The following is a 23,397-nucleotide window of genomic DNA, read 5'->3' as shown; positions in this document are numbered from 1 at the left end:
CAAGTCCCAGCAAATTATAATTCCAATCCTTTAAAATTGCAGACACACCAGGAAAAGTTGGTGGACCAATACGATTCACAAACATTACTGGAGAAAAAGTCACATTATGGTGGGAGCCTCCAGCTAATGATGGTTGTGCTTCCATTTCCCACTACATAATTGAAAAACGTGAAACCAGCAGGATTGCTTGGGCATTAGTTGAAGATAAATGTGAAGCCTGCAGCTACACTGCACTGAAATTAATTAAGGGCAATGAGTACCAGTTCCGCGTCTCTGCAGTCAACAAATTTGGAGTTGGCAGGCCCCTGGAGTCTGATCCAGTTACCGCACAAATACCTTACAGTAAGTTTCCGCATGATTCAATAGAAAAAAAAACTGTGGAGTTACCATCTTGCCTTTCTAATGGAATTTTTCTTTTTTTTTTAGCTCTCCCTGAAGCACCAGGAATACCAGAGCCTACCCATGTAACAGGAGACAGCATCACACTCACATGGGCAAGACCAAAATCAGATGGTGGAAGTGAAATAAATGAATATATTCTAGAGAGGAGAGAAAAGAAGAGCATGCGCTGGGTTAAAGTATCCAGTAAGAGGCCCATTATCGAGAACAGACACAGAGTAACTGGCCTTATTGAAGGCAATGAATATGAATTCCATGTCATGGCTGAAAATGCTGCAGGAGTTGGACCTCCAAGTGATGTTTCAAAGTTGATTAAATGTAGGGAGCCAGTCAGCCCACCAAGTGCTCCTAATATCGTAAAGGTGACAGATACATCAAAGACTAGTGTAAGCTTAGAGTGGACGAAGCCAGTTTTTGATGGAGGCATGGAAATAATTGGGTACATAATTGAGATGTGCAAAGCTGATCTCGAAGCGTGGCAGAAAGTCAATGCAGAGACTGTTCTGGCTACTAAGTATACTGTCGTTGATTTGGAGGCAGGAGAACACTATAAATTCAGAGTCAGTGCTGTCAATGGTGCTGGCAAAGGAGAAAGTTGTGAAGTGGCTGCTTCAGTACAAACCGTAGACAGGCTTTCTGCACCTGAAATTGATATTGATGCAAATTTCAAACAGACTCATATTGTAAGAGCTGGTGCAAGCATTCGTCTGTTTATTGCCTTCTCTGGAAGACCTGTTCCCACTGCAGTGTGGTCCAAAGCAGATGCTAATCTTAGCTTGCGTGCTGATATTCAAACAACCGATTCATTCAGCACATTGACTGTGGAAGAATGCAACAGAAATGATGCTGGCAAGTATGTCTTTACTGTGGAAAACAACAGTGGAAGTAAGTCTATTACATTTACTGTCAAGGTTTTGGACACACCTGGTCCACCAGGTCCTATTACATTTAAAGATGTGACTCGAGGATCTATTACATTAATGTGGGATGCTCCTGTTCTGGATGGAGGTTCACGTATCCATCACTACATTGTGGAAAAACGGGAAGCAAGCCGTCGTAGCTGGCAAGTGGTGAGCTCAAAATGCACTCGACAAATCTTTAAGGTCACTGACCTGGCAGAAGGTGTGCCATATTACTACCGAGTGTCCGCAGAAAATGAATATGGTGTAGGTGAACCCTGTGAATTAACAGAACCAGTGGTAGCCACAGAAGAACCTGCTCCACCTAAAAGGCTAGATATTGTTGATACGACCAAATCTTCTGTAATTTTAGCTTGGCTTAAACCTGATCATGATGGTGGTAGCCGTGTTACTGGATACCTTCTTGAAATGAAACAAAAAGGATCTGACTCCTGGCTTGAAGCTGGACAAACTAAACAACTTACTTTCACTGTTGAAGGCCTTGTGGAGAACACTGAATATGAGTTCCGGGTCAAGGCAAAGAATGATGCTGGTTACAGTCAGCCGAGAGAAGCTTTCTCTTCTGTTATCATTAAGGAGCCACAGATTGAACCAACAGCAGATCTCAGTGAAATAAGCAGACAGCTCATAACATGCAAGGCTGGAAGCACATTTACTATTGATATACCAATCAGTGGGCGCCCAGCTCCAAAAGTGACATGGAAACTTGAGGAGATGAGGCTGAAGGAAACTGAGAGAGTGACCATCAAGATAACAAAAGACAGAACCACATTGACAGTAAAGGACAGTATGAGAGGTGACTCTGGTAAATACTACCTCACACTTGAAAACACTGCTGGTGTGAAAACATTTACTGTGACAGTAGTAGTCATAGGAAGGCCAGGTCCTGTCACTGGCCCAATTGAAATATCATCTGTCTCTTCTGAATCCTGTGTGTTGACCTGGAAAGAACCTGAAGATGATGGTGGCAGTGACATTACTAACTATATTGTTGAGAAACGTGAATCTGGCACAACAGCATGGCAGTTGGTAAATTCCAGTGTGAAACGTACACAGATCAAAGTCACTCATCTCACAAAATATCAGGAGTACAGTTTCCGAATAAGCTCAGAAAACAGATTTGGTGTCAGCAAACCCCTTGAATCAAAAACAATAGTTGCTGAGCATCCATTTGGTAAGTCAAACACTTTTCAAAATGTGTTAGTTTCCTCTGACTGCAGTATTTGTAAAAACTAACATGTTCCACCCCATCTTTCGCATGTGTGTGTGTGTGTGTATGTGTGTTTAGTCCCACCAAGCCCACCTTCAAGGCCAGAAGTCTATTCTGTGTCTGCAAGTGCCATGGCCATTCGCTGGGAGGAACCGTATCATGATGGTGGCAGCAAAGTCATTGGATATTGGGTGGAAAAAAAGGAGCGCAACACCATCCTTTGGGTGAAGGAGAACAAAGTGCCATGCTGTGAATGCAACTACAAAGTCACGGGATTGGTGGAAGGCTTAGAATATCAATTCAGAACCTATGCTCTAAATGCTGCAGGTGTTAGCAAAGCTAGTGAGGCTTCTAGACCTGTAGTGGCTCAAAATCCAGTTGGTAAGTATTACTTTAGACTTCTGTTGTTATTTAAGCTAAAACAGAATTGCATTTCTCATTTTTCTGTTTTATTCCACCAGATCCACCAGGAAGACCAGAAGTAACAGATGTCACCAGATCTACAGTGTCGCTGAGCTGGTCACCACCTCTTTATGATGGTGGAAGCAAAATTATTGGATATATTATAGAGCGCAAACCATACAGCGAATCTGGTGATGGACGCTGGCTGAAATGCAATTATACCATTGTGTCAGAAAACTTTTTTACCGTGACAGCTCTTAGTGAAGATGAAGCATACGAATTCCGTGTACTAGCAAAGAATGCTGCTGGTGTGATTAGCAAAGGATCTGAATCGACTGGTGCTGTCATTTGCAAAGATGAATACTGTAAGAAATAATAACTTGGAACAATTAAATCATAACTTTCTGTTTTAAGTATTGTTGAGTAATTTATTTTCAATCTCTTCTTCTCTATGACAGCACCACCAAAGGCTGAACTTGATGCCAGACTGCAGGGAGAAGTTGTGACCATTAGGGCTGGATCAGATCTTGTTCTCGATGCGGCTGTTGGTGGGAAACCCGAACCAAAAGTCTTCTGGTCCAAAGGTGACAGGGAATTGGATCTATGTGAAAAGATATCTCTGCAATATACCAGCAAACGAGCCATTGCAATTATCAAGTTCTGTGACAGAAGTGATAGTGGGAAATATACTCTAACAGTTAAAAATGCCAGTGGAATGAAACAGATTTCTGTCCTTGTCAAAGTGCTTGGTATGTATCCCATGATTAATATTCACACTTAAGATAATAAAAAACTCACATTCTTTTGAAGTGAGACGCTTTCACTTAGCTGCTAACAACAGTATGTACTTTCATCTCTACCCAGATTCACCAGGTCCGTGCGCAGGCAAAATCACAGTTAGCAGAGTAACAGAAGAGAAATGTACTCTGGCATGGAACATTCCTGAGGAAGATGGAGGTGCACAAATCACTCACTATATTGTAGAACGGCGTGAAACCAGCAGACTTCACTGGGTTATTGTTGAGGCTGAATGCCAGACTTTATCCTATGTGGTAACAAAACTTATTAAAAACAATGAATACATCTTCCGTGTGAGAGCTGTCAACAAGTATGGACCAGGTGTTCCACTTGAAACAGAACCTGTGGTTGCCAGGAACGCTTTCAGTGAGTGTTACTACCTCCCACTCTGCATCACTATTTGTGGAATATTTCTCATAGATAAACAAATTTTTCTTTTTTTTTTCTTTTTTTTTAAAAAAAACCCCAGCTATCCCATCACAGCCTGGTGCTCCTGAAGAAGTGAGCATCGGCAAGGAACATGTCATTATTCAGTGGACCAAACCAGAATCAGATGGTGGCAGTGAGATTAAGGACTATCTTGTGGACAAACGTGAAAGGAAAAGTCTGCGATGGACACGAGTGAACAGAGATTATACTGTTTATGATACCAGACTGAAAGTCACTGGTCTCATGGAAGGCAGCCAGTACCAGTTCCGTGTCACTGCAGTGAATGCTGCTGGAAACAGTGAACCTAGTGAAGCTTCACAATACATGTTGTGTAAAGAACCATCATGTAAGTTATCACATTTTAAAACATAGGTTAATATTTACTTATAACAATGAAGCATAAACCCACACAGATACTTCAACTAAGATATCTCAAACCACATGTGATCTCACTGACCTAGCTAGTATTAGAATAAACTTAAAAGCACTTACAGTTCATTTTAAATGCATGTCCTGGCATTAGCCATTTACAAATCAGTTTTACCTGTAAAATGTTTTCTGCATCAATGTGAAATGCATTTTCTTCTTTTTCAAAGATACTCCTGCATCACCTTCAGCTCCAAGAGTTGTGGACACTACTAAGCACAGCATAAGTTTAGCATGGTCAAAGCCCATGTATGATGGCGGTGCTGACATCTTAGGCTATGTTCTTGAAATGAAAGAAGAAGGTACTGAACAGTGGTATCGCCCACATACAACTGCCACTCTGAGGAACGCCGAGTTCACTGTGACTGGTCTTAAGACAACCCAGAAATACCAATTCAGAGTTGCTGCTACAAATGTGAATGGTATGAGTGAATTTAGTGAATCATCAGCAGAAATAGAACCCGTGGAAAGAATAGGTAATTTGAAAATGTAATGTATATTTTAAGAACTAATTTTATTTTCCTTTAGAACTAATAAAAAAGAACTAATAAAAAGTTAATTAATTCCATGTTTCTTATACCCTTCATCAGAAATACCTGAGCTTGAGCTTGCTGATGATCTGAAGAAGACAGTTACAGTCAGAGCTGGTGGCTCACTGCGTCTAATGGTCTCTGTATCTGGTCGACCTGCCCCTGTAATCACATGGAGTAAGCAGGGAATTGACCTTGTAAGTCGAGCTATTATTGACACTACAGACAGCTACACTCTGCTTATTGTGGATAAAGTTAATCGGTATGATGCCGGAAAATACATCATTGAGGCTGAAAATCAATCAGGAAAAAAATCTGCAACTATTTCTGTAAAAGTGTATGGTAAGTATTGCTACAATTTTATATGGGCATTACATCACTCATAGTGCACATTGCTTAGGAATAAGAAAGTCATTCATTTCCAAAATTTGAATATCATGAGATTGTTTGGGAAGACAGAGAAACAATGTAATCCAAATGAAAATACAGTTTGTAAATCTGTGCTAGTTTATAAATCAAATCCCAGCACTGTTGGGTTTGTTTGTTTTATGCAGAAGAAACCATTCACTATAAAAGATCCAAAAGGACAAAAAAAAAAAAATGTTTTGTTTTGTTTTAGATACACCTGGTCCACCAGCTGCAGTGAGAATTAAGGAAGTATCAAAAGATTCTGTGACACTTACTTGGGATATTCCAACCATTGACGGCGGAGCCCCAGTCAACAATTATATAATTGAGAAACGTGAAGCTTCAATGAGAGCTTACAAGACTGTCACTACCAAATGCAGCAAGACGTTTTATAGAGTTACTGGACTTCTAGAAGGAGCTTTGTATTATTTCAGAGTACTGCCAGAAAATATTTATGGCATTGGTGAACCTTGTGAAACATCTGATGCAGTACTAGTATCTGATGTCCCCATGGTACCACAAAAACTTGAAGTGATTGACATCACTAAATCAACTGTTACCCTTGCGTGGGAGAAACCACCACATGATGGTGGCAGCAGATTGACTGGCTATGTAATTGAGGCCAGCAAAGCTGGGACAGAAAGATGGTTGAAGGTAGCGACACTTAAGCCTACTGTCTATGAGCATACAATTATCTCTCTCAATGAAGGTGAACAGTACCTGTTCAGAGTCAGAGCACAGAATCAGAAGGGCATGTCAGAACCACGGGAGATTGTCACAGCAGTGACAGTACAAGACCAAAAAGGTGGGCATCTATTGTTAGAAATAACAGGGTGAAGCTTGCACCTAATGAATGTGCTATTTATAAAATCAATATCTAAAACCAAAATTATTTGCTTTTCTTAGTTCTACCAACAATTGACTTTGCTGGAATACCTCAGAAGACAATTCACGTACCTGCTGGCAAGCCCATTGAGTTAGCTATTCCAATTGAAGGACGACCACCTCCAGCTGCATCTTGGTTCTTTGCTGGTTCTAAACTAAAAGAATCAGAACGCATCAAAATTGAGACTGTTGCCAAAATGACTAAATTAACTGTGCGTGAGACCACCATACATGACACTGGAGAGTATACACTTGAGCTGAAGAATACTACTGGAACAGTTACTGATACACTAAAGGTTATAATCCTTGGTAAGGATTTATGAAAACAATTGTCAATGATCATTATCCATCTGAACTTTGTTACATCAGCAGCATGGTTCTCTTTTTACACTTTTTTTTTTTTTGTATTTTAATTTTCTTTTTTTTCTAGACAAACCTGGACCACCCATTGGACCTATCCGAATTGATGAAGTTGATTCAAATTATGTAACCATCTCCTGGGAGCCACCTAAGCTGGATGGTGGAGCTGCTCTTAGTGGCTACGTGGTAGAACAGCGTGACGCTCACCGTCCTGGATGGTTGCCAGTTTCAGAGTCAGTAACCAGGACAATGTTTAAGTTCAGCAGACTCATTGAAGGTGCAGAATATGTGTTCCGTGTGGCTGCTACAAACCGCTTTGGAATTGGATCTTACCTACAGTCTGAAATTATAGAATGCAAGAGCAGAATCCGTAAGTCTGAATTTTTGCTTATTATCTACCTTTAAAAATAAAAATATATATTTAAATGGACTTGTATATCCACATATAAACAATTTTTTTCTAGATGTCACTACTTCCTTTTACCAAATAAAACGGTATGTTACGATGCACAGTAGACTTGTCATATTTCTGGAGAAAAATGCCATCCATAAATCTATTTAGGTATTATAGATGGACTGCACAGAACTCCGATAGTAAACATTAATTTTCTGTTCAGGTCTACCAGTAGCCTTGAAAAATTGCTTACCCCATCACAAAAACAGGAGTATTTCACTGACCTAGTTTATAAAGTACTTTGATATGTGCTGATAAAAGGCATTTGATAGGACACCAATACTATGTTGTCACTCACAATATGTTGCACATCACTAACATGTAGAATCATTTCACACTTTCTTCACTAATTCTGTGTTATGTTTTTACAGGTATTCCTGGTCCTCCTGGCACTCCAGAAGTATTTGATATCTCTCGAGATGGCATGACATTGACTTGGTATCCTCCAGAAGATGATGGTGACTCACAAGTTACTGGTTATATTGTGGAACGCAAAGAAGTTAGAGCAGATAGATGGATCCGTGTAAATAAAGTTCCAGTCACTATGACTCGCTACCGTTCCACTGGGTTAGTTGAAGGATTAGAATATGAACACCGAGTCACGGCAATCAATGCCAGAGGCACTGGAAAACCCAGCCGTCCTTCCAAGTCTGCTGTTGCCAGAGATCCAATTGGTAAGTCATTTTCTACGTAAATGAAGCACATTATGGCTTATTAAGGGAATTATACTAGTAAAACTTACTCCTTTTTTTCTATTTTGGAAAGGTATTTGGGTGTATTAACAAGGAGATTCTGAATGGAGAAAACAATGAAAATATTACTGAAAAATTTTCATTCTAAGCTTTTTCTCTATACATCCTATAGTCAATACAAATCATACGTTGCATCTTAGCATTTGTTACATCTTTTAAATATTCATAAAAAGAGATCCCACCTGAACATCTGATCTCCCCTTCCAGCTCCTCCAGGTAAACCTCAGAATCCAAGAGTCACTGATACTACAAGAACATCCGTCTCCCTGGCTTGGAGTCCACCAGAAGATGAAGGTGGTTCTAAAGTGACTGGCTACTTAATTGAGATGCAGAAAGTTGATCAATTTGAATGGACCAAGTGCAATACTACGCCAACCAAGATTCGGGAATACACCTTGACACATCTCCCCCAGGGTGCAGAGTACAGATTCCGTGTGCTAGCCTGTAATGCTGGTGGGCCAGGAGAACCTGCTGAAGTGCCAGGAACAGTTAAAATTACAGAAATGCTTGGTAAGACACTTCAAGCCTTAGCTCTCACTGAAAGTTGTTCTAAAAAAGTATTTGCCTAAAGCAGGTATGATATTATCTGTGAAACAGGCATAGCTTGACATGTTAATTTTGTTTACAGAATATCCTGACTACGAACTTGATGAAAAATACCAGGAAGGTCTCATGGTGAGGCAAGGTGGAGTTATCAGGCTTACAATACCCATTAAGGGTAAGCCCATCCCAATATGCAAATGGACAAAAGAAGGACACGACATCAGCAAGAGAGCCATGATTGCGACTTCTGACACTCACACAGAACTTGTGATCAAAGACGCAGAAAGAGAAGATTCAGGCACCTATGATTTGGCACTTGAAAACAAGTGTGGCAAAAAAGCTGTGTATATAAAAGTCAGGGTGATTGGCATTCCGAATCCACCAGAAGGGCCACTTGAGTATGATGATATACAAGCTCGTTCTGTCAGAGTAAGCTGGAGACCTCCCACAGACGATGGTGGTGCAGATATCCTAGGTTATATTGTTGAGAGACGAGAAGTACCAAAGACTGCCTGGTACACTGTTGACTCTAGAGTGAAAGGAACATCACTAGTGGTGAAAGGACTCAAAGAAAATGTGGAATATCACTTCCGAGTTTCTGCTGAAAACCATTTCGGTATTAGCAAACCTCTCAAATCTGAAGAGCCAGCAGTACCAAAGACACCTCTAAGTAAGTCTCCTTTTGGGATGTATTTTTTTAAAAGAAAATTATTACTCCCTTATAGTTCTAAAAGTGCAATAGTATATGCAAATGTTTTAATGCTATATCACTACTATTTCTGTTGTTCTTGTTATTATAATTATTAACAGATCCTCCAGAGCCTCCAAACAACCCACCTGAAGTGCTTGATGTTACCAAGAGTTCTGTCAACTTGTCCTGGTCCAGACCTAAAGATGACGGTGGTTCCCGTGTAACTGGCTATTACATTGAGCGTAAAGAGACATCTACAGAAAAGTGGGTCCGGCACAATAAGACACAGATTACCACTACAATGTACACAATCACAGGACTTGTTCCAGACGCGGAATATCAGTTCCGTGTCATTGCTCAAAATGACATTGGTGAAAGTGAAGCAAGTCCTGCTTCTGAACCAGTTGTGTGCAAGGATCCATTTGGTAAGAAAATTTACGCATTAACAGGTCTTCTGTTAACTGAAAGCAACCCAGTGACATTTAGAGATAAATTTATTAATCTATTTTAACTTTTCAGACAAACCAAGCCAACCTGGAGAAATTGAGATCACTTCTATATCGAAGGACAGCATTACATTAGAATGGGAACGACCTGAAAGTGATGGTGGCAAAGAGATCCTTGGGTATTGGGTTGAATATCGCCAGTCTGGAGAAAGCACCTGGAAAAAATGCAATAAAGAACACATCAAGGACAGGCAGTTTACAGTAGGAGGTTTACTAGAGGCTACAGAATATGAGTTCCGTGTTTTTGCAGAAAATCAGACTGGCCTCAGTAGACCTCGAAGGACGGCTATGGCAGTGAAAACTAAATTAACATGTAAGCAAAAATGTATTTGCTGTGATATTGTGGTATCTTATATCAAGGTGCTGCACCCAATATGGTACTTTTTTGTTTTACGTGTTATTTGCCAACACGACTGTCCTAAAGCACAATCTTTCAAGTATAAGAGGCACACCTATAAATTAAAATTAATATCCAGTAATACAGTAATAGAGGAAACCTTCATAATAATCTTCATTATTATTTCATTTTCTTTGTCATAGCTGGAGAAGCACCTGCCATTAAAAAAGAAATGCAGGATGTTACAACTAAACTGGGTGAAGCAGCTCAGCTGACATGCCAGATTGTTGGGAGACCTTTGCCTGATATTAAATGGTACCGCTTCGGCAAAGAACTGGTGCAAAGCCGAAAATATAAAATGTCTTCTGATGGACGCAATCATACCCTGACAGTAATAACAGATGAACAGGAGGATGAAGGTCTCTACACTTGTATGGCTACCAATGATGTTGGAGAAATTGAAACTAGTGGCAAGCTATTATTGCAGGCTCCTCCTCAGTTCCACCCTGGCTTCCCACTGAAAGAGAAATACTATGCAGGTGCAGGTGGCACCCTCCGCCTTCATGTTGTATATATTGGCCGACCAGTACCAGCAATAACTTGGTTCTATGGTAACAAACCTTTGAGAGGATCAGAAACAGTTACTGTTGAGAACACAGAGCACTATACTCACCTTGCTATTAAGAATGTCCAGCACAAGACTCATGCTGGGAAGTACAAAGTGCAGCTTAGTAACACATTTGGAACGGTTGACACTGTACTGAATGTGGAAATACAAGGTAATTAATCTTATTTTTAGTAAATATTTTCTCAAATATTTACTGGCAGAAGAACAAAAAATATCATGCTTTTACTTTTACAGATAAGCCAGATAAACCACTAGGGCCAATTGTTATAGAGTCTATACTGAAGAACTCTGTGGTGATAAGCTGGAAACCACCAGAGGATGACGGGGGTGCTATGATAACAAATTACATCATAGAGAAACGCGAAGCCAAGGAAGGAACAGAATGGCAACTCGTATCTTCAAGCATCTCAGGCACAACCTGCAGAATTGTTAACCTAACTGAAAATGCAGGCTATTATTTCCGTGTTTCTGCTCAGAATACATATGGCATTAGTGAAGCCCTAGAGGTTTCATCAATTGTTGTTATGAAGCCTCCATTTGGTAAGTAGACACCAAAGTATCAATTTTTGTATGCCTCCATAATTAGTAAGGCAAGGTCACTTCGGTTTTGAACTTTTTTTATTCTTTACAGATAAACCAGGACAACCTGGCCAGCCAGTGGCAAGTGCTGTCACGAAGGATTCCTGTGTTGTCTCATGGAAGCCACCTGCAAGTGATGGTGGTGCAAAGATTAGAACTTATTATCTTGAGAAGCGTGAGAAAAAACAAAACAAGTGGATTTCTGTAACAACAGATGAAATTCGTGAAACAGTCTATTCTGTGAAAGATCTTATTGAAGGTCTCGAATATGAGTTCCGTGTAAAATGTGAAAATCTTGGTGGTGAAAGTGAGTGGAGTGAGGTATCACAACCAGTCATTCCAAAATCTGATGTACCAATTAAAGCTCCACATTTCAAGGAAGAACTAAGGAATTTGAATGTGAAATTCCAAGCTACTGCCACATTTGTCTGCAAAGTCACTGGTCATCCTAAACCGATTGTGAAGTGGTACAGACAGGGCAAAGAAATCATGCCAGATGGTGAAAAGATCAAGATAGAGGAATTCAAGGGTGGATATCACCAGCTCGTCATCACAAATGTAACAGATGATGATGCCACAGTGTACCAAGTTAGAGCTACCAACCAAGGAGGGTCTGTGTCTGGTACTGCCTCCTTGGACGTTGAAGGTGAATGAAGGATCTTGATTCTCAAGACAAATTCTTTTTAAATTTTGAATATTTAGATTATTGGTGCTCTTCTCATGTGCTTTTGATCATGTGTTGTTTTTTCTTCCTTTCTATTCCAGTTCCTGCAAAGATTCACTTGCCCAAAAACCTGGAAGGCATGGGAGCTGTTCATGCCCTCCGAGGAGAAGTAGTGAGCATCAAGATTCCATTCAGTGGCAAGCCACACCCCGTGATCACATGGCAGAAGGGACAAGACCTCATCGATACTAATGGACACTACCAAGTCATTGTTACGCGATCATTCACATCTCTTGTTTTCCCAAATGGTGTTGACAGAAAAGATGCAGGGTTTTACATTGTTTGTGCCAAAAACAGATTTGGAATCGACCAAAAAACAGTTGAATTAGATGTGGCTGATGTGCCTGATCCACCAAGAGGTCTGAAAGTAACTGACATTTCAAGGGATTCGGTCAACTTAACTTGGAATGAACCAGCTACTGATGGTGGAAGCAGAATCATAAACTACATCATTGAGAAACGTGCTACAACAGCAGAGCGATGGATTCGTGTCGCACAGGCTCGCGATACACGATACACAGTGGTGAACCTATTTGGCAAGACCACCTACCAGTTCCGTGTAATTGCAGAAAACAAGTTTGGCCAAAGCCAGCCTTCTGAGCCTACTGATCCAATTATAACAAAGGAAGATAAGACCAGAGTAATGAACTATGATGAAGAAGTTGACGAGACCCGAGAAGTCACCACAGCTAAAGCGGCTCACTATTCTACAAAGGAACTCTATGACAAATATATGATTGCAGAAGAGCTTGGACGTGGGCAGTTTGGCATTGTACACCGCTGTGTTGAGGCAGTTTCAAAAAAGACTTACCTGGCCAAGTTTGTCAAAGTAAAGGGTGCTGACCAAGTTTTGGTAAAGAAAGAAATTTCCATTCTAAACATTGCTAGGCACCGAAATATCCTGTATCTTCATGAATCATTTGAGAGCCTAGAAGAATTGGTCATGATCTTCGAATTCATTTCTGGAGTTGACATTTTCGAAAGAATCTGTACGGCTTCATTTGAACTTAATGAAAGAGAAATAGTAAGCTACATACGCCAGGTCTGTGATGCACTAGAATTTTTACATCGCCACAGCATTGGACATTTTGATATTAAACCAGACAACATTATTTATTTCACAAGAAGAAGTTCTGTAGTTAAAATTGTTGAATTTGGTCAAGCCAGACAATTGAAGCCTGGAGACAGCTTTAGACTTCAGTTCACTTCTCCTGAGTATTATGCACCTGAAGTACATCATCACGATTTGGTCAGCACAGCTACTGACATGTGGTCAGTTGGTGCTCTAACATATATACTTCTCAGTGGCATTAATCCTTTCATTGCTGAAACAAACCAACAAGTTATTGAAAATATTCTAAATGCTGAATACAACTTTGACGATGAAGCATTCAAAGACATAAGCATTGAGGCCATGGACTTCATCGATCGCCTACTAGTAAAGGAGAGAAAAGCTCGGATGACGGCTGCTGAAGCACTTGACCACGTGTGGCTAAAACAGCAGACTGAAAAGACCAGCACTAAAGTGATCAAAACCTTGAGGCACAGGCGTTACTACCAAACTCTAGTAAAGAAGGAGTGGAACACAGTTGTGTCAGTAGCCCGCATTTCCTGTGGCGGAGCGATCAGATCTCAGAAAGGCGTAACGGTGGCTAAAGTTAAAGTTGCGCCAATTGACATTGGCCCTATTGCTGGGCAGATAAAGCATGCTGTTACAGAGGAAGGAGGGCATGCCAAATATGTATGTAGGATTGAAAACTACGATCAGTCCACACAAGTCACGTGGTACTTTGGTATGAGGCAACTAGAAAGCAATGAGAAATACGAAATTAAATACGAAGAAGGTGTGGCAACCATGTATGTCAAAGATGTTTCTAAATCTGATGATGGTACCTACAGATGCAAGGTAGCAAATGACTATGGTGAAGATAGCTCTTACGCAGAACTTTTTGTTAAAGGTGTGAGAGAAATTTCTGAGCACTACAGATGCAGAACTGTTAGGAAAGTGAAACGACGGGTTGATACCATGAGACTATTAGAGCGTCCACCAGAATTTACTCTGCCTTTGTATAACCGCACTGCGTATGTTGGAGAAAATGTCAGGTTTGGAGTAACTATAACAGTTCATCCAGAACCTCGCTTAACATGGTTCAAATCAGGACAGAAAATCAAGCCTGGTGATGATGACAGGAAGTATACTTTCGAATCAGACAAGGGTCTTTATCAACTGGTCATCAATAATGTCACTGAAGAGGATGATGCTGAATACAGTATTGTGGCACGCAATAAATACGGTGAAGACAGCTGCAAAGCTAAGCTGACTGTGATTCCACATCCACCTCCAGCAGATGCCACACTAAGGCCAATGTTTAAAAGACTGCTGGCAAATGCTGAATGTCAAGAGGGCCAAAACGTCAGTTTTGAGATCAGGGTATCTGGAGTACCAAAACCAACACTGACATGGGAGAAAGACGGTCAGCCTCTCTCCTTTGGTCCTAACTTTGATATAATTCATGAAGGTTTAGATTATTATGCTTTGCATATCAGAGATACTTTACCAGAAGACAGTGGTTATTACAGAGTTACTGCCACAAATAGTGCTGGATCTACAAGCTGTCAGGCTTATCTTAAAGTTGAACGCTTGAAGTATGTCAAGCGTGAGTACAAGACTGAGGAAGAGCGGGAGAAGCACGTACAGAGGCAAATTGACAAGACCTTACGAATGGCAGAAATCCTTTCTGGGGTTGAAGCTGTCCCACTGACACAAACTGCACAAGAAGCTCTCAGAGAAGCTGCTATCTTATATAAACCAGCTGTTAGCACTAAGACTGTCAAAGGTGAATATGAAATTAAGAAAGAAGAAAAGAAGGAAGAAAGAAGACTTCGTATGCCATATGAGGTCCCAGAGCCTCGCAAACATGTGCGCACTACTCTTGAGGAAGACCAGAACATTAAACACTTTGTGCCTCTGTCAGACATGAAATGGTACAAGAGGCTGCGAGACCAGTACGAAATGCCAGGAAAACTCGAGAGAACTGTTCAGAAACGCCAGAAACGCATACGACTTTCCAGGTGGGAGCAATTCTATGTGATGCCACTGCCACGCATTTCTGATCAGTATAGGCCTAAATGGCGCATACCAAAGCTAACACAAGATGACCTTGAAACTGTAAGACCAGCACGTCGGCGTAGCCCATCTCCAGACTATGAATATTACTATAGACCAAGAAGGCGATCCCTTGGTGACTTGTCTGATGAGGAATTACTCATGCCTATTGATGACTATTTAGCCATGAAGAGAACTGAAGAGGAAAGACTGCGCCTTGAAGAAGAGCTGGAGTTGGGCTTTTCTGCTTCCCCACCAAGCAGAAGTCCTCCACGCTTTGAACTGTCTACCCTTCGGTATTCTACTACAGGAGCACAGGTCAGTTCAGAAGAAGAAAGAAAAAGAGAACTGAGGTATTCAAGATATCACATCCCAACTAAAGCTGACACCAGTGCAAGCTATGCAGAGCTTCGTCAGCGCCATGACAGGGCTGCCTACAGACCAGCTAAACAAAAGCAAAGAATAATGGATGACAGAGAGGATGAAGAATTGCTCCGTCCTGTTGGCACTGCTCAACGACTCTCTGAATACAAGAGTGAGCTCGAATATATGGCAGAGGAGGAAAGGAGCAGACTCAGGAGAAGGAGAGAAAGAGAAATAACTGAGACCACATCAGAAGAAGAAGAAGAAATAGAAATGGTGCAACACATTCACAGGGAATTTTCACCTTCCTCTAGATTACTAAGGAGAAGACGATCTCTTTCTCCAACTTATATTGAGTTGATGCGTCCTGTATCTGAGCTAATTCGACCTCGCTCACGGCCTCCTGAAGAAAGTGAGAGAAGATCCCCAACACCAGAGAGAACTCGACCACGCTCACCTAGCCCAGTTTCTAGTGAAAGATCACTGTCTCGGTTTGAGAGGATGGCAAGATTTGACATATTTTCTAGGTATGAGTCCATGAAATCTGCTTTGAAATCTCAGAAAACTATGGAAAGGAAATATGAAGTTCTGACTCAGCAGCCCTTCACCCTTGACCATGCTCCTCGCATTACCCTAAGAATGCGCTCACACCGGGTACCATGTGGCCATAATACCAGGTTCATTCTAAATGTCCAGTCAAAACCAACTGCTGAAGTGAAGTGGTACCATAATGGTATTGAGCTCCAGGAAAGCAGTAAGATACATTTTACTAACACCAGTGGTGTATTAACTCTGGAGATCCTCGACTGCCACATTGATGACAGTGGAACATACCGGGCTGTATGCACAAACTACAAAGGGGAATGCTCTGATTATGCAACACTAGATGTTACTGGAGGAGATTACACTACATACTCTTCCCAGCGGAGAGATGAAGAAGTACCAAGGTCAATTTTACCTGACTTGACAAAAACAGAGGCATATGCAGTCTCCTCATTTAAGAAAGCATCTGCTACAGAAGCAAGTTCCTCAGTCAGAGAGGTCAAGTCAGAAATGTCAGCAACAAGAGAATCACTTTTATCATACGAACACTATGCTTCCTCTGAAGAAAAACTCACTGCATCTGAAGAAAAATCACTGGAAGAAAGGACTGTCCACAAGGCATTTAAAAGCACTCTACCAGCAACAATCCTTACAAAGCCACGATCAATCACGGTTTCTGAAGGGGAGACTGCAAGATTTTCCTGTGATGTCGATGGCGAACCAGCACCAACAATAACATGGTTCCGTGCAGGTCAACCTATTGTTTCTTCGAGGCGCTTCCAAGTAACTCGAACACAGTACAAGTCTATCTTTGAAATTTCTTCAGTCCAGATGTCAGATGAAGGAAGTTACACTGTTGTGGTAGAAAACTCTGAAGGAAGACAGGAAGCACATTTTACTTTGACCATTCAAAGAACAAAAATTCCTGAAAAAACAATTACATCACCTCCAAGAATCAAATCTCCTGAACCTCGTGTAAAGTCCCCAGAGCCAGTCAAGTCTCCTAAACGAGTGAAATCTCCTGAACCCACTAGCAGCCCCCCAAAAGCAAAGTCACCACCTGCAGACAAAACAGTTCCAGCAGAGAAAGCACAATTGCCATCTGCTTCTCCACCAAAGATAAAACAGCATCTGAAAGCAGAAACTGTTGGAAATAAGTTGAAGTTATCCTGTGCAGTTGAAAGCAGTGTTTTAAGTGTCAGGGAAGTGGCTTGGTATAAGGATGGGAAAAAACTAAAAGAAGACCATCATTTTAAGTTTCATTATGCAGCAGATGGCACCTATGAGCTCAAATTCCAAGAACTTGTGGAATCTGATAAAGGAGAATACACCTGTGAAATTATTGGGGAAGGAGGTGTTTCGAAAACTAACTTCCAGTTGACTGGCCAAGTATTTAAAAATATCCATTCTCAGGTAAGAGGTGTATCTGAAAGTCATAAATCAGTTCAGAAAGAGGATGAGGTGCTTACAGTTTCTACCCAGAAAAAATCAGCAGTGGCAACTGAAGAAAAAGCAGCAGTTCAAGAAGTCATTAAAAAGTCAATTGTTACTGAAGACATCAAACAATTGAAAGCAGAAATTAAAGCTTCTTCCACTAAAATGACGGTGTCCGAAGGACAGAAAGTGACATTGAAAGCCAACATTCCTGGTGCCTCTGAAGTAAAATGGGTGCTGAATGGAATGGAGCTGAGAAACTCTGATGATTACAGATATGGTGTTTCTGGAAGTGATCACACACTAACTATCAAAAAGGCTTGTAATAAAGATGAAGGCATACTCACCTGTGAGGGCAAAACTGATGAAGGCGTTATTAAATGCCAGTATGTACTGACCTTTTCTAAAGAGCGCTCCAACGAACCAGCATTTATCATACAGCCTAAGTCACAAAATGTCAATGAAGGACAAGATGTATTGTTCACTTGTGAAGTTTCTGGGGATCCTTCTCCTGAAATTGAGTGGTTGAAGAATAATCAACCAGTAAGTACTTATTTAATATATTTATTTGAAAAGTTAGAATTATTAATAAAACCAATCTTAATGAAAATTTTTTCCCCTCCTCAGATTGCTGTTTCATCACACATCAGAGTAACACGCTCCAAAAACATTTATTCTCTTGAGATTCGAAATGCAGCAGTGAGTGACACTGGAAAATACACAGTCAAAGCAAAAAATTACCATGGGCAGTGTTCTGCTACAGCGTCATTGACTGTACTCCGTAAGTTTGTGCTACAGGTCTTGTGCTCTGACTAATCACAGCTTCTTGCTGTGGTACGCCTACTAAAAAGACAATAAAAAGCACTGGTACTGTAGATGTAGGTATTTTAACAAGTTCCTATTTATTTTGTGTATTATATATGCAGAACTAAAACAGCATTAGAAACCTTTATAACATCCACAGAGGAGTAGACTGTTGCTCTATTACATCAACAGACGCATGTAAACAGAAGGCTATGAGCAATTCTTCTATGATGACTGTGCTAAGACCTTGGTGCTGGCAATTACTCTTTCCTCATTTACTGACAGAATCAGTTCCAATAAAACAAAGTAACTCCACAGTTAAAAATTGGTTTTGGTAACTTAGCCAAAACTGAACTGCATTTAGTATTTTATTGGCTGTACCCTATCCCAGTTCCTAGCATCAAAGGGTTGCTATGATTTGCTTGTGTGACTGTGCTTGGGTTTAAAGGAACACTGCAGCGGCTTAACTTTTCTGTTGCCTTGTATAGCTATAGAGCAATACAGTGAAATACAGAATTTCTTATACCGTGCCTGTAAGGACTTGAAAACATTTCACAACTACAAACATGAATTGAACAAGCACAATTTCTTGGTATCTAGTTCTAGTAATAGTTCTACTAGCAAATGCTGCGTGATTAACTGTTTTTTAAGTATGGTTTTCCTTCAAGCGCTTAAATAATGGTAACAGTTCTCTTTCCTATTCATTTTTAAATTACCATTTGTGGTTTGGATACCTGCTATCAAATGATGGTAAACAATTTTATACTCTGCTGCAGTTTTCCATTGAAAGCAAACTACGCTGTCAATGTCTGTACAATTAACCATATAGAACTGCATGACTTCGTTCGTTAATGTGACGTTATTGGTTTTTCCTTCTATGTTTGCGATGCTCTCCAGCTCTAATTGAAGAACCTCCAAAAGAGGTAGTATTGAAGACAAGTGGCGACGCAAGCATGCACGAAAGTTTTTCTTCTCAGTCCTTTCAAATGGCTTCTTCTAAACAAGAGGCTTCATTCAGCAGTTTCAGCAGTAGCAGCATGACTGAAATGAAATTTGAAAGCATGTCTGCCAAAAGCATGTCCTCCATGAAAGAATCCTTTGTAGAGATGAGCTCCAGCAGTATTATGGGGAAATCTAGTATGGCTCAACTGGAGAGTTCAACTAGTAAAATGCTTAAATCAGGTCTGAGAGGTGAGCAATACAATTACTGGTAGAGTTAGTGCTTCAAATACCCTGAAGCAGTCCTCAAAATAAACCTGCTGCACGGCTTAGTGGAAACAAACTAACTTGGTACTTCTTCTGTTTTGTAAAGGAGTGCCACCCAAAATTGAAGCCCTCCCATCAGATATCAGCATTGACGAAGGAAAAGTTCTCACACTCTCTTGTGCCTTTTCGGGTGAACCTGCTCCTGAAATAACATGGTATTGCAGAGGGAGAAAAATTACCAGTCAGGACCAGCAAGGCAGATTCCACATTGAAACCAGTGAAGATCTAACCACCCTGATCATCATGGATGTCCAGAAGAACGACGGCGGGCTTTACACTCTGAATTTGGGAAATGAATTTGGTACCGATTCTGCCACTGTGAATATTAATATTCGATCAATTTAGAGAGCTTGATCTGTATTATTTACACTTGTCTTTTTACAAGTGATTCCTATATGGACTGAAATATCTGATCTGTAAATATAAAAAAAAGTATTTTTGTACCTACCTGAATGAGACAAAGTCCAGAGCTATACATTATGACTTATAGTCATTATTGACCTAAGAATTTTAAACACTTTTTCACTGACATGTACATACTGTATATAGCCGAAGTTAACGGTTATGAAGTTTTGTACCATTTATTTGATGACATTTTGAAACGTAACTTTTGGAACTAACAGTTGGCAGGAGAAAGTTTCCTAGCAAATGACTACCCTGCTCAACATAAAACTAATTTTTGCACCTCAACTCGTTGTTGATGTCTAAGAATGCCTCAACAGGTAGAGAGGCTCCCTGTTGAAGATTACCTACACCTAAGAGATGATACTGTGCATAGTACTTCATACATGCACAAATATTTATGTTGAATCAGAAATGTAAAGCATTGGTGATGTTTGCAATTACCCTCCTGTAAGCATTGCTTTAATGTTTTACGTTGCATCTGATTTTATCATGATTTCCATACCTGACTCTGACAATTTTTGGACAAAGTGCAAGCGGCCAGCACTTTGTTCACCCACTGTGTACTGTGTCTGACATATTGACTGCCTGAATAGCTTAAAAAAGTAACATCACCTGGCCATCCCCTTAATCAACAAGGCTATTTAGGTACTCAAGTGCAGAAGCAGTACCCCTCTTGGAGGTTCGTAGGGTGCAGTGATTGAGTTTGTGTGGTAGTATTAGACATCCAGTAGTTACTTCCAGGCAACTAAGCAATGAACCACAGTTTAAAAACAAACTGTTGTTACATCAAATACCGCCCTGCACTTCAATTTGCTTTAGTTCTCCGAATGTAGTAGTAAATCTTGTTAGTTGTTGAACCTCCTTGAGATAGAATTGTTCATTTGAAATAAAGCATGCTTTCCGCACCATAAAACCTACGACTCCTTGTTCATTGATTATGCTGTTTTTACAGTTCCTATATTGCACTCCAGAAAAAGAGTTGCTGAAAGAAAAGACTAGGCAGAAATGTGCAATTTTTAAGGTAAACCAGGTAGCTAAGTGTCCAGCCATCTACCAGAAACACCCTGGCCACCAAAAAGTCAACTTGAAAAAAAAAAAAGGTTTCTTCAAAGGTTCCTCACAAATGATAAATTCTAGCACCTGCCTCAGCATTATGCCATTCTCATTTAAGCGAACTTTTAGGCCTTCTACTACATCCTGTATGGACAAATTGCTAATCACTCTTCTTTATAGCTGGTGGCTCTGCTGAAAGCAGTTAAAAAACTGCCTCCAGGAATCCTGGCTGTTGCCTCCTCTTTTTTTGGCATTTGCAACTAGTATTAGCTAGTTAGCTAATACTGCAGTAGCTAATAGTTAGCTAATAACTGCAATTAGTTGACCCTAATTGCCTGGACCTAGAAGTTTTCACCTCCCAGGGTGATTAAGGGCCCATGTCCCATCATCTCTTCATCCCTCAAGTCAGTTGACATATGTATGCAAAGCCTGCCTTTAAACATGTATCAGGGAAATCACAAAACCCACACAGGCAGGCCACAAGTTTGGTTATCTATGGGATAACAGTATTAAGGTCAAAGGAGCAACTCTGCTGAGAGAATTTAATCAGTAAAAAAACCTGGAGAGCAAACATATCCCTAGCAATGCAACACTGCTTCAGAAGCTGTAAAATTCTCTTTAAGTGCAGCATTAGTTAGCAACACTATGACTCCAAGCATACTACTACTACTAGAAAAAAAAAAAAAAAAAAAACCCAAAAAAAACAAGTTCCCCAGAAGCAGTAATGCAGCTGGTAGATTAAAAAACATATTCTAAAAGACTTACTATAGAAGCACACTTTTTTCCTAAAACAAACAAACAAAAAACCCCTATTATCAACCACTAGATAACAGGAAAGATAATGAATGGGGATAAAACAAGGACTAAAGTAAAAATAAGGATTTCAGAAGAGTTTTGAGTCAGGACAAGATCTGGACTTCTTCAAGTGCATGGTACCAGGAACATGTAGAAACAATCATAAAGACAAAGGTCTAAAAGTGCATGGTACTTCTTCCTCAGGGAGAGAAGTAAGATAAGAAATATAAAAAATGAAATGGTAAATAAAAAGGCCATTTATCTTAATCTTTAAAGCAATCAAAGAAAAAAAAGTCACAGTCTCAGGCAAGCCTCTCATTCTAATTCCATTAGAAGTTTAAAAAAGCATGTAAGATAATTACAACCAGCTTCTGCAACTGTAACCCAAAGTTAGTGGAAAATGCCTAGACAGCCTACGGGGTGAGAAAGAAAAGATACAGAAGCAGCCAAAGCAGTATTTATCACAAAAGAATATACACAAAGGTGAAGAGAGGAGACACTCAGTATTACCTTTGCCATCTGTAATGAGTCTTGGAAATTCCTGCTTACCCTTCTGTCTTGGTTTAGGCCCATCAGGGAACAAAAGATCACGATTAGCTTCAAGTACCGAAGAGGCTGAGAATTGCCAAAGGACAGGGAGAGCTTAATTGCTGCTTAACGTTCAGGACAAAACAGACCAGGCTACTGGGCTTGGGGAAGAAAACAGAAAATAATTTAATGCAACATCAACGAAAACATAACTGTAAAACCCCAAAACATAACCAAAATAAAACAACACAGAGTAGTACAACAATGAAGAGTCCGACCAGCCCTTTAAGAACACCTTCTTGCCACACCTCCTCTCCTCCCGGGCTCAGAGCCCTGATCCCGGTGTTTTTACCCTGTCCCCCCACCCCCCCGAACGGTTTAGGGGGGCAGGGAGTGGGGGTTTCAATCAGTCCATTCCTGATAGCTTCTGCTGTTTGTCCCTCCTCAGGGCAGGTGGGCTCTGCACCCGTCCTCCCTGCAAGTCCGTGGGGTACCTCACACACACAGCAACCCTGCACGGGCTGCTCCAAAGCGCATTTATCCCAAAGGCTGCAGCTCCTCTCTGCCTCTCGTGTGGGGCTGCTCTGTGGCTCTCCAGCATGGCCTGTGCAAAGCCGTCTCCCCACACAGTACCTCGCCCATCTGGTAAGTCTCAGTCCTGCCATGGCCCTCCAGGGGTTGCAGGGGCACAGCTTGCATTCTCACCACGGCTTGCAGAGGGGTCTCTGGTCTATTGCTTCTCCTTCCTTCCTCCTTCTCTGGCTGTAGGGTCCGCGTGGTCACCTCCATCTTATATCACTCTTATACTTCCTGCCAGCATTTCAAATTCCCATTCCTAAATAGTGATCGCAGAGGTGCCAGATTGGCCCAGCCAGGCCAGAGGTGGGTCTGAACCCAGGAGCCAGGGGAGAGTCCAAAAACACTTTACCAGGTCTTCACTGCAACCCGCTCCCCCTGTTACCAAGCAAAAGCTGCTCCTTGCTAAACCAGGACACCTTCCCTTTCAAAAAGCTGAAGGAGGCGTGGGTTTTTTCCTTTTTGGTATACATATACATAAGATACAGTTGTGGTCTCATCTTTATCTCTCTCTTCCATCTGTGTGCTGGTCAGAACCATCAG

The 23,397-nt window shown here is 40.9% G+C and overlaps 1 protein-coding gene across 1 annotated transcript in view; it reads left to right on the top strand.

The window, feature by feature from the left end:
• The window catches only part of TTN (titin), a 242,047-nt gene extending 222,205 nt beyond the window's left edge, over nucleotides 1-19,842 (top strand). The window contains exons 164-187 of the mRNA XM_062004522.1: nucleotides 43-342; nucleotides 427-2,493; nucleotides 2,608-2,910; nucleotides 2,991-3,296; nucleotides 3,390-3,680; nucleotides 3,796-4,095; nucleotides 4,199-4,504; nucleotides 4,755-5,060; nucleotides 5,175-5,456; nucleotides 5,734-6,327; nucleotides 6,429-6,716; nucleotides 6,838-7,137; nucleotides 7,593-7,895; nucleotides 8,181-8,483; nucleotides 8,602-9,186; nucleotides 9,327-9,632; nucleotides 9,727-10,026; nucleotides 10,254-10,829; nucleotides 10,913-11,218; nucleotides 11,310-11,903; nucleotides 12,023-17,970; nucleotides 18,055-18,208; nucleotides 19,129-19,422; nucleotides 19,544-19,842. Of these exons, the coding sequence (XP_061860506.1) occupies nucleotides 43-342; nucleotides 427-2,493; nucleotides 2,608-2,910; nucleotides 2,991-3,296; nucleotides 3,390-3,680; nucleotides 3,796-4,095; nucleotides 4,199-4,504; nucleotides 4,755-5,060; nucleotides 5,175-5,456; nucleotides 5,734-6,327; nucleotides 6,429-6,716; nucleotides 6,838-7,137; nucleotides 7,593-7,895; nucleotides 8,181-8,483; nucleotides 8,602-9,186; nucleotides 9,327-9,632; nucleotides 9,727-10,026; nucleotides 10,254-10,829; nucleotides 10,913-11,218; nucleotides 11,310-11,903; nucleotides 12,023-17,970; nucleotides 18,055-18,208; nucleotides 19,129-19,422; nucleotides 19,544-19,842 (15,611 nt within the window). The remainder of the gene's footprint in view (nucleotides 1-42; nucleotides 343-426; nucleotides 2,494-2,607; nucleotides 2,911-2,990; nucleotides 3,297-3,389; nucleotides 3,681-3,795; nucleotides 4,096-4,198; nucleotides 4,505-4,754; nucleotides 5,061-5,174; nucleotides 5,457-5,733; nucleotides 6,328-6,428; nucleotides 6,717-6,837; nucleotides 7,138-7,592; nucleotides 7,896-8,180; nucleotides 8,484-8,601; nucleotides 9,187-9,326; nucleotides 9,633-9,726; nucleotides 10,027-10,253; nucleotides 10,830-10,912; nucleotides 11,219-11,309; nucleotides 11,904-12,022; nucleotides 17,971-18,054; nucleotides 18,209-19,128; nucleotides 19,423-19,543) is intronic.
• The last annotated feature ends 3,555 nt before the right edge of the window (nucleotides 19,843-23,397 follow it).

This window comes from Colius striatus, chromosome 11 (assembly GCF_028858725.1).
Source record: "Colius striatus isolate bColStr4 chromosome 11, bColStr4.1.hap1, whole genome shotgun sequence".
In the NCBI taxonomy this organism is placed as follows: Eukaryota; Metazoa; Chordata; class Aves; order Coliiformes; family Coliidae; genus Colius; species Colius striatus.
This window is presented reverse-complemented; position numbering and strand designations above follow the sequence as displayed.